This window comes from Remersonia thermophila, chromosome 2 (genome assembly GCF_042764415.1).
Source record: "Remersonia thermophila strain ATCC 22073 chromosome 2, whole genome shotgun sequence".
Taxonomy (NCBI): domain Eukaryota; kingdom Fungi; phylum Ascomycota; class Sordariomycetes; order Sordariales; family Chaetomiaceae; genus Remersonia; species Remersonia thermophila.
Genome location: NC_092218.1, coordinates 1,563,796 through 1,578,100, shown reverse-complemented (window position 1 = coordinate 1,578,100; position 14,305 = coordinate 1,563,796). Strand labels below are relative to the sequence as shown.

The 14,305-nt window shown below is 59.3% G+C and overlaps 8 protein-coding genes across 8 annotated transcripts; 5 read left to right on the top strand and 3 right to left on the bottom strand.

The window, feature by feature from the left end:
- Positions 1 to 1,499: 1,499 nt before the first annotated feature.
- On the top strand, positions 1,500 to 3,213 carry VTJ83DRAFT_1890 (uncharacterized protein; the record flags this gene model as incomplete). Its single annotated transcript, XM_071008099.1, has 2 exons — positions 1,500 to 2,375; positions 2,434 to 3,213. 2 exons carry the CDS (start codon positions 1,500 to 1,502, stop codon positions 3,211 to 3,213), a joined length of 1,656 nt encoding a protein of 551 aa, XP_070868430.1.
- Positions 3,214 to 3,705: 492 nt separating this feature from the next.
- Positions 3,706 to 4,620, bottom strand: VTJ83DRAFT_1889 (uncharacterized protein; the record flags this gene model as incomplete). The annotated part of the gene is made up of 2 exons (XM_071008097.1): positions 3,706 to 4,465; positions 4,574 to 4,620. The coding sequence occupies 2 exons, from the start codon at positions 4,618 to 4,620 to the stop codon at positions 3,706 to 3,708; spliced, it is 807 nt and encodes a 268-aa protein (XP_070868429.1).
- A 656-nt stretch (positions 4,621 to 5,276) lies between these two features.
- On the top strand, positions 5,277 to 6,066 carry VTJ83DRAFT_1888 (uncharacterized protein; the record flags this gene model as incomplete). Its single annotated transcript, XM_071008096.1, has 3 exons — positions 5,277 to 5,598; positions 5,659 to 5,785; positions 5,895 to 6,066. 3 exons carry the CDS (start codon positions 5,277 to 5,279, stop codon positions 6,064 to 6,066), a joined length of 621 nt encoding a protein of 206 aa, XP_070868428.1.
- Positions 6,067 to 6,810: 744 nt separating this feature from the next.
- VTJ83DRAFT_1887 (uncharacterized protein) lies at positions 6,811 to 7,474 on the top strand (the record flags this gene model as incomplete). The annotated part of the gene is made up of 2 exons (XM_071008095.1): positions 6,811 to 6,996; positions 7,277 to 7,474. The coding sequence occupies 2 exons, from the start codon at positions 6,811 to 6,813 to the stop codon at positions 7,472 to 7,474; spliced, it is 384 nt and encodes a 127-aa protein (XP_070868427.1).
- A 510-nt stretch (positions 7,475 to 7,984) lies between these two features.
- Positions 7,985 to 9,123, bottom strand: VTJ83DRAFT_1886 (uncharacterized protein; the record flags this gene model as incomplete). The annotated part of the gene is made up of 4 exons (XM_071008094.1): positions 7,985 to 8,124; positions 8,192 to 8,413; positions 8,496 to 8,917; positions 9,026 to 9,123. 4 exons carry the CDS (start codon positions 9,121 to 9,123, stop codon positions 7,985 to 7,987), a joined length of 882 nt encoding a protein of 293 aa, XP_070868426.1.
- Positions 9,124 to 9,471: 348 nt separating this feature from the next.
- Positions 9,472 to 10,208, top strand: VTJ83DRAFT_1885 (uncharacterized protein; the record flags this gene model as incomplete). The annotated part of the gene is made up of 2 exons (XM_071008093.1): positions 9,472 to 9,684; positions 9,756 to 10,208. The coding sequence occupies 2 exons, from the start codon at positions 9,472 to 9,474 to the stop codon at positions 10,206 to 10,208; spliced, it is 666 nt and encodes a 221-aa protein (XP_070868425.1).
- A 282-nt stretch (positions 10,209 to 10,490) lies between these two features.
- On the bottom strand, positions 10,491 to 11,280 carry VTJ83DRAFT_1884 (uncharacterized protein; the record flags this gene model as incomplete). Its single annotated transcript, XM_071008092.1, has 3 exons — positions 10,491 to 10,653; positions 10,751 to 11,055; positions 11,263 to 11,280. The coding sequence occupies 3 exons, from the start codon at positions 11,278 to 11,280 to the stop codon at positions 10,491 to 10,493; spliced, it is 486 nt and encodes a 161-aa protein (XP_070868424.1).
- Positions 11,281 to 11,763: 483 nt separating this feature from the next.
- VTJ83DRAFT_1883 (uncharacterized protein) lies at positions 11,764 to 13,260 on the top strand (the record flags this gene model as incomplete). Its single annotated transcript, XM_071008091.1, has 2 exons — positions 11,764 to 12,025; positions 12,086 to 13,260. 2 exons carry the CDS (start codon positions 11,764 to 11,766, stop codon positions 13,258 to 13,260), a joined length of 1,437 nt encoding a protein of 478 aa, XP_070868423.1.
- Between the last annotated feature and the right edge of the window lie 1,045 nt (positions 13,261 to 14,305).

Below are 14,305 nucleotides of genomic sequence, written 5' to 3'. Positions count from 1 at the left end.
CAGCTGCTGGACGAAACAGGAATAACGAGGTGGGGCCGAGCTCAAGGGGGAAGAGGGGCTTTGCCTCCACAACGCCTCTCTAGTGTTTCCGGGCAGCTGCAGCTCCAGCACCCTCACGTCCCAAGCCACAACCGTCGCCGGTTGAAGAATGGTCCCCAACGGGCGAGAAGGGTCAGATCCTTTCCTCTTGCAAGCTTGCATCTGCTGTATTGGAGGCGTCTTTATTTGTTTTTCGAGAGCTGTGTTTTCATCCCGGGACACTGGTACATGGGCTGCATTCAGACGTGCACCCGGTAGGTAGCACACGGTCGCATTCCCGTAGGTTTGAAGCACCGACAATCCAGATTCGATGGTCCGCTGCGACGGTGGCTCAAGTGTGTGCGCTGCTGCAGCAATTTCAGGGGTTAAGTTCCACACCAAACCGGATGGAACCTGAGTAAGTACCTAGGTAGTGTACCTAGGTACATAGGTACCTTGGCTCCAGCGTCGTCTCCAGCCAGAATCGCTCGGAGGAAACGTTCGGCTTGTTGAAGGGCCGCCCAAGTGAGATGTGATGTGATGTGATGGATGGATGGCATGTGGCGGGGTCGCAGCGAGGCTCACCAACAAGAGAAGAAGCCCAAGCGGCGCAGGACGGCGTGGACGCCAGACTTCCTGGGCACAACTGAAAGAGCTTGGGGCGTCCGTTTCGAAACAGCAGGGGCGGCATTCACTGAGCTTGGCTTCAAGCTGTGGCCGACTACGTACACCGCAGCAACCGAAGACGGGACCCTAGCTCAAGTTTCGATGGGCGGGCAATACGAAGCAATCTGATTCAAGTGCGGTCTTGTCGTGCAACATACCTTACACAATCAACAACCCGGAACACCAGGGCCAGGTAGTTTCAACGCGGGAGATGCCAACTAGGTATGCCGGGTTCCTGCGCCAACCATGGCTCCCTTACTCACATGCGATCTGGTCTGGTTTTTTCTTTTTCTTTTTTTTTTAATTTTTTTATTTTATTTTTACAGAGCGTACTGCGTAGCAACCTCCTCCAAGCTAGACGCTTTCTTCCATGTTGAGCGGCGCCAGGGCCATTTTCTATCCCCTCCTCATCGTCTCTTTCGTACACCACGCTACACTCGACCGTCGCAGCGATTCCATGTCCGTTCCTGTGGCGCAAAAGATGGGCCAGGGTGACCGCCAAGCCAGGGTTGGGGTTGAGAACTGCCAAGACCGGGCGGCATTGCGTGATTGGCTCTTAGCTTCCAGTTCCCAGCCTCCAATCCATCCACAGGCGCTCCCCGGGGCCGGTTTGGGCGGTTTTGACACCAAAGGGCAGAAATGCCCGACCCACGGTGGGGTGGTCCTAACCGTTCACCGGCCACCGACCTTCCCAGGTTCACGCGAAAACCGTCGACAACCGCGATCGCGACACCCACAGGCCCAAACCAGAATGGCCTGCCCAAGTCCGTTTTGACACCACCTATCGACCCCCGAACCTCCTTCAACCGTCCGTCATGGCCAGTTCGTCTCCTTCCCGCCAGCCGACCAACCATTGGGTCAACGGCAGCCCGCAGCGCTCAGTTCTCGATGAACTTTACGCCGAGGACAGAAACTCGGAGGCCCGACACCGGTACCTTTTGGAGGTCGCAAAGCAGGAGCATGAAAGGGTTCGCAAGGAGGCCGAACGAGTCTATCTCGAGCAGCTGAAGCGCGAAGAGTTGCAGCGCATTGAGGAGGAGCGCCGGAAGGAACAAGAACGCATCCGGCTGGAGGAAGAACGGATCCGACACGAAGAGCAGCTCGCTGCCGAGCGCGCCCGCTTGAACGAGCTCAAGGCGAAAAAGATCGAGATTCCTCCCCCGTTACCCGAACCAGAACCGCCGGCCGCGCCGGCACCCAGCCGAACGACACCCGCTGCTCCGGCAGCCAAGCAGAATGAACCAGTTCAAATCAACGGTCCGGCGACGAAACCGGCACCGCCGATCCAGAGCGGCGGTCTCTTTGGTTCTTCCGGACTCAAGCCCGCCGCCACGGCGCCCTCAATAGGCGCATCCCTATTCCCAAGCCAGTTGACACCGGCCGCCCAGTCCCAATTACCTCCGCCAGCACCACCCGCGAGTTCGGTTCCGGCCAGCACCGCCCCGAAGCCCAACGGCATCGGTCCTGCCTCCGAGTCGTCTCGCTCCGCTGCGGCCCCTGAAGCCCGGACCGTGCCGGACAGGTACATCGAGATCCATAAGAACCTCAAGCTCTTGCGGAAATCGGTCATGGAGCAGGCGAAAACCAATCCTGCTCTGAAGTCGCGTCTCGGCGACATGCGGCGAGAAATCCGAAAGTCGGTCGGTCAGCTCACCGTCGCATCAGGCGTGGCCGGCGTGAACAAGGTTCAGGTATGCTCACCCAGACACCGACTTGGAACGGCGACGGGAACTAACGAGAGTCGCACAGCAACAAAAGATCAACAGCCTCCTCCGCGAGGCGCTGTCCAACCAAGTGCAGTCGCAACTCATGGAAGTCAGCAACTTCGTCCTCGAACCGCGGAACCCAGTCCAAGGAGCGGTCAACAACGACGCCGTGCTGCCATCCATCTTCCTCTATCTCATCAACATCTTTGCCAAGGCGGCCATCGCGCAGTTCATCAACGAAGCCGGCTCGCGGCCCGAGACGGCCGACCCCGTGGGCATCTGCGTCGCCGCTACCCTCTCCGAGCCCGATTTCCTCTGGCGCGGCAAGTCGCTCATCGACATGCTGCTGGCCAAGTTCCGCGTCGTTTGCCCTGTGCTGTTTGGCCACCGCGGCAGCGAAAAGACGGAACAGGGGCGGGCGCGCATCGGGTGGTGGAAGGACTGCGGGCGCTGGGTGTCGGAGCAGCAGCACATGGACCGGATGACGGGCCTCGGGGCTGGGTTTGCGGCCATCTCGCTGCGCAACTTTGCCCACTCGAAAAAGACCAACCCTTTCCCGCCGCGCGAGTACTGGGCCGCCATGGCCCGCATCGTGAACACCCCGGCGGCGGATATCTCGGGAACGCAGTGCACCGTTCTCAAGGCGATGGTCGAGGGGTACGAGCAAAAGTTTATCGAGTTCTATGGCACCGCGGCGCTGGCGGCCCTGAGGACGGCGCTGATCGAGTTCCCCGCGAGAGCGACGCAGAGGTCGCCGGCCGTTGATGCCCTGCAGGTCGTGGCGCAGCGTTTGAAGCGGGATACGGGACTGGTGCTTGGGTAGAACGGGGGATTGTTTTTATACTTGTTTCGATTCGCCGGGCCGGCGAAAAGCGTCATGTGCGTTTGTTTGTTCACGTCGGAGGAAATCAGGGATCAAGGACTATAGAGACAGACAAAGCAGCCCGTCAAGCAGCGAGGCGCTATACAGGACAGGAGGAGGACCGGGGATTTTTTTTTCATGGTCAAGAGGAGAGGATCTCTTTGCAACCCAAGGATGGGAGTTATTACTGGCATGTACCGAGCACATGAACTGGGGCCTTGTTGGAGATACCCAACATATCAGAAATAGCACAAAACAAAAACAACAAAAAAGCACAACCGGAACGATCATGCAACGCCAAACAAGACCCTAAAATTCCTTCCGCCTGTGACATGAACGCCGCATCAAAAAGAACCAACCCTCGCCTCGCCAACACCTGGCTACCTGGCTCTGTCTATCCATTACCCCCCTAAGGACTCCGACTACCGCCCTGCGTCCCGTCGGTCCGCGCTCTTACAAGATTAGAAGAAGGATGAGCAAAATCATCAAGACCACGATCAACACCCCGATACAGCAGCTGCTCAGCCGATCCTCGTTCCTCCTCATGACATACTTCAGCTTCTCCATTCCCGTCTGCAGCCTGTCCCCCACCCGCGTCGTCAGCTCGTCCACCACTCCCAGCATCTCCATCTGCTCCTCCAGCTCCCGGCCCATGTCGTCCGCCTGCCGCCGTAGCGTCACCACCGTCTGCGCCACCCCGTCCAGCTGCTGGTCCTGCTCGCGCATCATGAGGAGCTGCTGCTGGTGCTCAAACTCGGCGGCGTAGTCCACCCCGTTGTTGTTGTTGTTGTTGCCTTTGTTGCCCCCGCTCCTGCCGTCGTCGCCCGGCAGGGCGAAGGAGCTGGGGTCGGGGAGGTCGCTTCTCCCCGCCGCCGCGGCGCCTCCTGCTCCTCGCCGGCCCGCCGCGGAGGAGGGCGACTTGGTCAGCTCCTCGCGCATGTCGGCCACCTCGCCGCCGACCTCGTTGACGAACCGCCGCCGGCGCGCCACCTCGGCGGGCGCGAGGCCGAAGCGAGCCGGGTCGGGCTCGGCGGCGCGCACCGAGGCATCGAGGTCGGCGAGGTCCTCGGACAGGTCCGAGAGGGCGGATTCGAGGTCGGAGCGGGCCGAGGCGAGCTCGGGGGAGGAGGACGAGGTGGGCGCGACGAGGGAGCGGATGCGGAGGTAGGAGGTGAAGAGGGAGCGGGCGGTGGAGAGTTGGGATTGGACGTCTCTGTTTGCGCAGGGGGGGTTCCGCGGGTTAGCCTCGATCTCGTTTCGTGAAGCGGTGGGGTGGCGGAGCAGAGGAAAGGAGAGGAGGGGTGCTCGAAGAACGACGCACTGTTGGACTTGGAGGAACGGGTCCTCCTCGTTGGTTGAGGACATCATGCCGCGCGCGCTGTCGTGGGGTTACGGGATGGGATGAGCTGTGGCATGAGAAGGGGGTTCCCCCATGTCGCCTGGGCACTGGGCGTATGTATGCAGGACGTCGGATGCGCAGCGGTTGAGCGCGGCGACAGGGCTCCTCGTCGCTGGCGGTTGCTTCCAGAGCCAACTGAAAGCTGAGCTGCGTTGATGACGTTTGGACCAAAAGGGTACCTGGCTCTCGCGGCAAGGCCTACGGGGGGCCGATAATGTTACATACGTATACCTAGCGTTATTGCCCAGATTGGGAAAAGCGTGTCTTTGTTACAGCAACGCCGTGGCGTGAGCCCAAGGGCTGACCGCCTTTCTCCTTTGGGACGCGGCACTCAGCGTCGCGACGCTCTGCCCCGCATCCGCCTCCTCCAACCAGCCCCTGGTCTTCGGATCTAGCGAGCTTTCGGAGCCGGCACACGGCGGCCGAACCTGGAACGGAAACGTGGTAGCTTTAGCAACCGTCTCCTCCGTGGCTGGTACGGTGGAAGTGCATTTACACAGTATTTATTCGTGTGATCTCTCCAACTTTCGTGCTCCATTGACCTTGTCTCATCGTCAAACCACCTCCCCTCCCAAGCCCAGCGTCATCTTGTCCTCCCGTCCATCAACCCCGCCAAAAACCCAAAATGCTCCTCAAGAAGCTCGCCGCCGCCGCGACCCTCTTCCTGGGCGCCGGCCTCATGCTGGCCGAGGGCGTCGCCGCCGCCAAGGGCCCCAAGATCACCCACAAGGTCTACTTTGACATTGAGCACGGCGATGAGCCTCTGGGCCGTATCGTCCTGGGTCTCTACGGCAAGACGGTGCCCAAGACGGCCGAGAACTTCCGTGCTCTGGCCACGGGCGAGAAGGGCTTTGGCTACGAGGGCTCTACCTTCCACCGTGTCATCAAGAACTTCATGATCCAGGGCGGTGACTTCACCAAGGGTGATGGTACCGGTGGCAAGTCGAGTACGTCATGCCCCCTTTATCCGCGCTTTGGAGGAAACGAGTTCTAACGCGCCGCGGCAGTCTACGGCGAGAAGTTCCCCGATGAGAACTTCAAGCTCAAGCACAGCAAGAAGGGCCTCCTCTCCATGGCGAACGCTGGCAAGGACACCAACGGCTCCCAGTTCTTCATCACCACCGTTGTCACTTCGTGAGTCACCCCCCAACCCGCCCGGTTCCTTGCTCCAAGCCTAGGCCTGCAGGGGAGCTACCTTCCTCTGCCCAACAAAGCAGCCCCCGCTAACCAGGAGCGCAAACAGCTGGCTCGATGGCCGCCACGTCGTCTTCGGCGAGGTCCTCGAGGGCTACGACGTCGTCGAGAAGATCGAGAACGTCCAGACGCAGCCCGGCGACAGGCCCGTCAAGACGGTCAAGATCGCCAAGAGCGGCGAACTGGAGGTTCCCCCCGAAGGTATCCATGTGGAACTGTAAATTCCTTGTTTTCAAGACCTGCTAGTGCGCCGTCTATCCCGTCTTCTCCTTTCCTCGCTGCTATCATCATGCATAGAAAGAGACACGTACTAGGGGCTGGAAATGGAATTCTCGGGCCTGTTGCGAACCAAAAAATATAAAAAAAAACATTGTGCTCGGCTTTTCATGGTCTCTCTTGGTGCTGCATTTTGCTCCTTTCCCGCGCCGTATGGATAAGATGTTGTGCTGATCGTTGGCTCTGTTCGCTCCCCCACCGCCCACAGATCTTGAGGATTCCGACGATGAGACCACTGCTTCCAATTCCAAGCCGGCTTCTGCAGCCGAGTCCGGTGACGACTGGCCGCTTGCGATCAAGGTGGTTATGTTCGGCATTGTTGTGGCCGTGGTGGCCGCCTGGTGGCGGTTCTCGAGGGGCCAGCGCCGCGATGGGATCGGCTATAACAAGGTTCAGTCGTAAACCGCAGGAGGTTGCAGTGTTTTATCATGGATTTCCTTGGAAGGGATCATTGCGAACGATTGCTGGAGAATTTCCTTGTGAACTTCGCTAGCCGCAGGACACCTGAGGAGGTTGATGATGGTTTGGTGTGTGTAGAATTCCATCCAACACGGTCAGAGTGGGACTCCGTTAGATGCAAGTGGCCCGTTTCAAGCATGAAATTTTTGAGAGGCGACAGCATCAACCATCCCAGCGCCCGCCTCACATCCGACTCTCTTTCCAACAAACCACAACCAACCCCAGTCAAAATGAAGGTTCTCACATTAAATTTCCTGACCTGCGCGGTCAAGTCGTGCAGGACCTCGGCCGACTCGTTCCCGCTCCACCCCAAGGACGCGGAGCTCGTGAGCGACGATGTCGAGCTCAACCCGCAGTTGTTAGTGAACCTGCTGCCCCGCATCGACTGGAATGCGCTGCGGACGACGGCGACGGAGGTGAGTTGGTTACGGCGCCCTGGGAGCTGCATGTTGAATCCAGAATCTGCTCTATTTTGTTTCATTGCTGTCCCGTCTGACCACCGTTGACTTCCCTTAACGATTCCATATTCACCCACACACGCATGCATACACACACACACACACACACACACACACACATATATATATATATATATATATATATACAACCCATCCTTCTCTCTTCTCTTTCTCACCTCTTCCTTACGTGCACCAAGCGGCTCTCCCCCAGGATCATGATGCTAACATCATCCTACAGCTCGGCTTCCCCACCCTCCCCGAGCAGCCGCCCACCCCCGAGGAGCTGCAGGCAGACGAAAAGATGCTGCAGGACCTGCACAAGCTGCTCATGGAGACGCAGATCAGCGAGGGCAAGCTCGTGTGCGGCGCTTGCGGGCACGAGTACGCCGTGCGCGAAGGCATCGCAAACTTCCTCTTGCCCAGCCATCTGGTGTGAGAGGGGATGGGTATGGGTGGGATGGAGACAAGGTGAATCGAGGGGTGCTTATCTGGGAAGGATATGGCCGAGGCTCGGTGAGGGTGGCGAGAGGGTGACGGGAGACGTGGGAAACGGGGTCTATTTGATGGTAGAAAACCCAAGGCTCGGAAGCGGAGCAAAGGGAAGGGGGGTGACAAGTTTGGTTCAAGGCGTTGGTCGGATAGAACTTGCATTACGAGCTCATCTCACGTCCAGGTTGCGTTGCCATGGAGGCTGGCTTGGATGTGTGGCTTGCGGGATTCAATCGGCACATCACGAGCTCCCGCACTGCACAAAAAGAGGGCACGAAAAACAACACATCAGTCAAATCAAGAAATAACCAAGATCTCTAAGATCCATCACGCATGGCCCAACCGCAAACTCCAGCCCAGGCAGTTGTCGTGCGATGAACTATGGAGGAAACCCAACCCAACCCAACCCATTACCACCGTACTAGTACACGCATACACAAACATAGGAAAACGCCATTTACAGCTGCTTCTTCTGGGCAGCGGGGCCCAATTCTTTGTCGAACGCGCCATACGAAACCTCGAGGCTGGCAAGGGACTTGAGACCGACGCCAAGGATGGAGAGAAGAACGGCCAGAACAATAAAGGCCATGAAGATTCCTAAGATCCGCGTTAGAATAGTACACGGCCAAAAGCATTGCGAATCCGCGAACAGTTCGGGACGAACCTGGAGTGAAGAACTGGTACTTCTCAAACAGCGGCCGCTTGTCCACCGGCTTGTCCGAGGGCTTCGCGTCCCTCGGCAGCTCCTTGTCCGCCCAGCGCTTCATGTCCGTGTGCACCGGCTGGCTGAACTCGGGCTCGTAGGCCTGGAACTCGTTCGGGTCCGAGAACACCACGACGGTGAATTCGCCGTGGAGGGCGTCGAGCAGCTTGCTCAGCTCGTAGTCTGCATTTGCGCCACGTCAGCAGAAGCTCATACCCAAGCCTTCCAACCAGGATCCCCAAGGCCGGGGCCAGGCAGGACATACCGTTATCGGCCAGAACCTCCTTCCGCCCCCTCTCCCCCTCGGCCCCCGCCTCCGCAGCCTTCCGCTCCGACACGGCCGGGAGATGCTTCAGCTGGACCCTCTCAACCACCGCCTGCCCCTCGCCGCACGCGCTGTTGACATGCTCCTCCAGCGACGCCGCCGAGACCTGCCCGACGACCTCCGCGACGGACCAAGCGCGGTCCTCGCCGGCGGCGCGGACCGCGTCGCACAGGTGCGGCATGAGGCATCCCCGGCCGGACGACGGAGAGTCGAGAGCGCCGTCGCGAAAGTCGGCGGCGTGCATGTTGGGCTGCGAGACGAAAACGTAGCGCTTGGTGGGGCAGGACGAGAGAAGGGATTTGACGTTGGCGAGGAGCTGCGACGAGGTCTGCAGTTGCGAGGTGGATGGCGCCGCGGGGAGCCTGTTGGGGAAGGGGCCCAGAGGTTAGCATTGGAGCTGCGGGACTCGCCCGGGAATCCATCGAACGCATCAAACGCCTGGAGAGGACGCGGGGATGGGATGGACGTACTTGGCCGTGGAGAAGAGGATGAAGGGCGACGAGTTGGAGAAGGCGAGCGCCGGGGACGCGGCGCCCGCGAGCAATGCCGCTGCTGTTGATGGCTTCATCTTGGCTGATGATCCGGATCGGCGCCTGAGGGAATTGCGACAGCGTCGAGGCCGGTTTCGGGCGTGGTTGGGTGATGGAGTTTGGAAGCTCCCAAGATCCACGGTTACGCCGGCACGGAGTGACCAGGGCGATGGAGTCCGGGGCGGGTGATGCAAGCTGCAGCCAACGGGATGCGCTCTGGGCGGTGAGGGGCGGCAGAATCCCGATAAGCTCGACCTGCGACAGACAGGTTATCGGTAAATTTGGAGATGGTTCCTGGCGGAAGACCAGAGCTTCAGCAAAAGAACCCCCCGCCCCCCTAAAAAACATCAAGCAACAACGTCAAGCCGACCGCCCACACATACACAATGTTTGCCAAACCGAGGATACGCAAGATGGCGCCGCCGCCACCGCCCAAAAAGCGGAAGACAGTCCACGCCATCGAGGAGATCTCGTTCGACCCCCAGGCCCGCACCGAGTACCTCACCGGGTTCCGCAAGCGCAAGCAGGAGCGCATCAAGCGTGCGCAGGAGATTGCCGAAAAGAAGGCACGGGAGGCGAGGATTGAGATGCGGAAGCAGGTATGTCTCGGCTGTTGGTTTCGGCCCTCGCGATCGGACCCAGCGTGGAGCTGACGGTGGGTGTTGTGCAGATCCGCGAACAGAAGAAGCAAGAAGTCGAAGAGCATGTGCAAGCCCTCAACAAGATTCTTCGCGAAGCCGAGTACGCGGGGACGGAACACAACGACCAGGGCGACACGGACGAGGAATGGGGGGGGATCTCAGACGAGGAGGTTCCCGAGGCGCCTATCGACGTGGAGGAGGAGTACATCGACGAGGACAAGTACACGACCGTCACCGTCGAGGCGGTGAGCGTAGACCGGGACGGCCTACACAAGCCGGAGCTTGACAAGTCCTCCGAGGACGAGGGCTCCGAAGGCGAGGAGGACGGGAAGCAACGGCAGCAGGACAGCAAGAGCGAAGAGTCGAAGCGGCCGAAGCATCCGCCAAAGAAGAAGAAAAAGTTCCGGTACGAGAACAAGTTTGAGAGGGCGTTAGAGCAGAGGAAACAAAAAGCGAAGAAGAGGAAGTTGAGAAGTAGCTAGATGGCCCTGGAGAGAGATTGTCAAGGATGCGGCAGGCCACACATACATAATACATATCACGGAGGTCAGGCTCAGGCAGCATTTCAACGTTGGACGGGGACAGTGAAACGGCCATGCTCCTCATCGATGATCTTTCATCGATGCATGCAACATGCCACGCAGTGAAAGGGGAAGACTAAAACCTCGATAGGCGGCTCAACGACAAGTGGATACAACGAGACCCCGTTCGATACCCTCCGACCCGGGCGGCAGCGAGGTGTTGGCGGGCGCTCGACCGAGCTCTTAGATGGTGTTGATCTCGTTTTGGAAGTCCTCCAGCTCCTTCTGCACGGCGGCGTACTTCTTGGCCATCTCCTCGTACTTGGCCTCCCACTGGTCGCGCTCCTGCTCGAGGGCCTGGACTTTCCGCTCGAAGTGGCCGGCCCGGACGTCGGTCTGCCGCAGCCTATGGGAAGAGAGAGGAAGAGCGATTCGTTAGCACGGATGCGTGGATGACGGGCGGCTTTGGTGGTGTGGGGGGGGGGGGGGGGGACGAAGCTTACTTCTCGTTGGCCTCGCGCAAAGTCCTGTCCGCTTCCTCGGCCTCTTCCTCGAGAAGTTGGAGCCTTCGAGTCAGCGTTTCGTTCTGGGTGCCGTGCTCGGCGCCTTCGTTCGCGGCCGCCTTGAGCTCCTTGACATTCTCCTCGAGTTTGTCTACCTGAGCCTCAAGCACCTCATTCCTGTGTTGGAGGGACCGGATCTCTTGCTCCTTCTGGGTGTTCTCCTGCTCGAGCGTCTTGATCTTGGTCTGAAGCTCCTCAACCTTGGCGACCGACTGCTCGGCCTCCAGGCGGAGCTGGTTCATTTTCTGGAGTGTGCGACATACTGGTTAGCCGATGGCCCGGCCCCCGATGTTGGGAAGGGCGTTGATGCGTTGGGATTTCCTGCGCGGCATCACAGCAACACCAAGCTGGTGATGCCCGTGATGATACCGCGCAGCGGACGGTCCCTGAGTGAACCCAATGGTGGGGCCAACAGGGGTCCAGTTCCCAGGGGCACGCGCTGACCGACTCACCTCCTTGATGCGATCCATTTTGTGGCGAGGTGGGTGATGCGTCGACGGACGAAGCTCTGAAAGGAGGAAAAAAGAGAGAGAGAGAGATGGTGGTACGAAGCAGCGAAGTCGCAAAGGGGATGTCGCAAGAGGCAGCAGTGGGATGAAGAGAGATGGGGGAAGGTTGGTCAGGAGGAAGCAAGTCTGGTGGAGGCCGCTAGAAAGCGGGAGGTGCTGGCCGAAATGAGACCCAGCGGCTGCCCCTCATTCGAAGCGGTGTCTGACCGACCAGGGTCCGGCTGATGGTGGGGTCACTTGCAGCTGTGCCGTTGCTGCGCCAACCTGCGACCCTGTTGAATTTCCAGAACGGGGCGACCACGCGTCAACTTGCATTTGGCCATCGCTCATTTGCACCAAGCATCCAACACGACCCTATCAAACTTGCGAGATAGACTATCAGCATCCGAAACTTTGACATACCTAGGCTCGCCATCTGGGAGGCTATCCCGGCATTCTGCGACGATGCTCGCCGCCCACCACGACCAAGAGAACCGCTACGCCATCCAGGCCAATGCGGCGAAGCAGCACCTGCAGGCCAAAACGCCCGGTGCCCGCTATCCAAAGACCCCTCTGAAGGTCCCCCTGAACGACGAGAATGCGGCTCGGGTTTTTAACGGAAAGAGCGTCCTCGGCGGCAAAAGCAACAATGAAAACGCCCTCACTGTTGGCAAGGGGGGCAATGGGCTGGGCAAATCCGGAAAGATGGCCATGGTGACGCCAGCGGGTACGTATGGTTCGCATCGTTGAGAGCTGCTCGGTTTCGTCAAGGCTAACCATGCCCAAGCCCCCACCGTCCGGGCGCCGCTCGGCAACAAGACCACCAACGCCAAAGCCAAGGCGGCGTATCAAACCCCGGGCGTCAAGCCGGTGGGCCGCGATGTCGAGAAGACGGCAGTCCGTCCTAACAGCAATCGCCGTCTGAAGCAGGCCGCTCCTCACATGGAGGGTCCTAGGCTGGAGGTGCACGCCGACAAGGCCCCGCTGCAAGACGAAGAGGTGGAATACGCGCCGCCGAAGCCCCAGGATCTCCCGTACGAGTCGGACGTGTTCCCTGACGGGGTTCTGACCTTTGACGGCCTCAAGCCGGAGAACTTGTTCAAGGGCTATTACGGATACTACTTCAACCGCGTGGGCAAGGACGGCAAGACGGCGCTGGAACGGGACATGGAGCAGCGGCAGAAGAAGAGCTTCGAGCGCGGCGAGGAGCAAATCCACCGGGACATGGACGAGTTCGACTGGAGCATCGGAGACATCCCGGAAAGCAAGGATTTGTTCAAAAAGAAGAGCGCCCCTCTGTCCTCCGCCGCAGCGTCTGGCAAGGTCGCCGCTCGGCCCCTGTCCAAGCAGCCGTCGACCATTGCGGCCAGGAGGGCAGCCTCCGCGCTGTCCATGCTCGCCAAGCCATCCGCCACGACGACGACCACGGCGGCGGCTGCCGCTGCTGCCCCCAAGCCTCAGGCGAAGGGATTCCTCCTGCCGAAGCGCAAGCCGGCCCAGCCTCTCGCACAGTCCACCCTGGCCATTCGGAACCGGGCCCCCGCCGTGGCCGCCTCACGGAGCACGCTGGGGTATGCCAAGGGCCGGTCCGTTTCGTCGGCCGTCCGCGGAACGACAACCGCGGCAGCCACCCGTTCCGTTTCGACCAGCCGCGCCCTGCCGACCCGTCCTGCATCGAGCGCAGCCATCACAGCGCCCAAGCCACGGGCGCTCGCCCGGTCCGCGAGCACGGCCTCGACCAGCTCCTTCGAAGCCACCATCACGCCCACGCGGTATGCCAACCTTGCTGCATCTTCCAAGGAAGCGAGGACGCAGCCGGACTTCCTGGCTGTTTTTGATGCGGACAACGGAGAGGAGACCGAGGATGACGAGCTGTTGGGCGGGGGCTCACCCGCATCGATGGACGACGAGGATGGAGAGTTTGAGCTGAGGCTGGAGTTTGATGATGGCCACGACGCGTGATTTGGGTATCGGGCAAGAGCTTCTGGGGAACGGAGAACAAGGGATGGCGTTGGGGGGTTCTATCGGCGTTTGGAGGTTTGCGGAGGCGCAGAGAAACGGTTCCTTTTCTTTTACTTTCTCCCACCCTCGAGATGTCCTCGGGTGATGTCTTTGGGTGAGCTGGGAATTGTATGACGCGAGGTGGTGTGCCTCTCGGTGTTGAAGGTGCTGTTGCCGCCCTCGGCATTCCCCAGGGTTGCTCAGGTGCCTTTCCGACCTCGCAGTAAAGTGTTTTTAATTACATTTTTCTTTGTGTCGTCTGTGCTTCACGACTTTTGTGTTGTATCATTGCCACAGCTTGGGAGAAAACGGGAGAATGCTTCTGGAGGAACCCTTACAATGATGAGGCGTTAGAAGGCAGCGCAGTGTCATCATAGGAGGAAGTGCAAACGCAGTCAACGATGATATTTCATGTGTCTGAAGTTTCCATTTTGCCGGCCGTGGATAAGGTCCCCTGGTGCCTACACGCACCACTTCCATGTGTTTGGGACTTCCCATGGTCAGGCGTTGCTCTGAGAGATGTCATCTGTTTCTGTCGTGCAGGATGGGATGTCGTCATTACCGTATGATTTCGACGTTCCTGCGGATGACGCAACAACGCCGACTGGTGTAACAACCGAGGGTAACTACCTACCGGGCACCATCTCGCTCAGCTTCCAGCGAGAAGATCCAGGTACCAGCTCAGGGACCTCGTTCTCCAGCGAGTATGGCATGGTCTTTGGTGCCTAGGTAGGTACCTTTCTTAGTATGTCATTCCTTCACCGTTTGGCCGTTAAGTACCTATGGTTTTCTTCCTTTTTTTTTTTTTTTTCTCTATAGTAGTTAGGCACTCCTTTTTTCCCGAACCTCAACCAAGAAACCACACGCTAAAAAGTCACGGGCGGCCTGAGGTGGCATGGATGCGGATTCCACAATGTCCATCCCTTTTCTTTCTGCAGGGCGCTTGGACCATGTTGGCCCGGATTCCACCAGCCCCATTCTTGGCCAATCTTGGCTCAGCCGAACC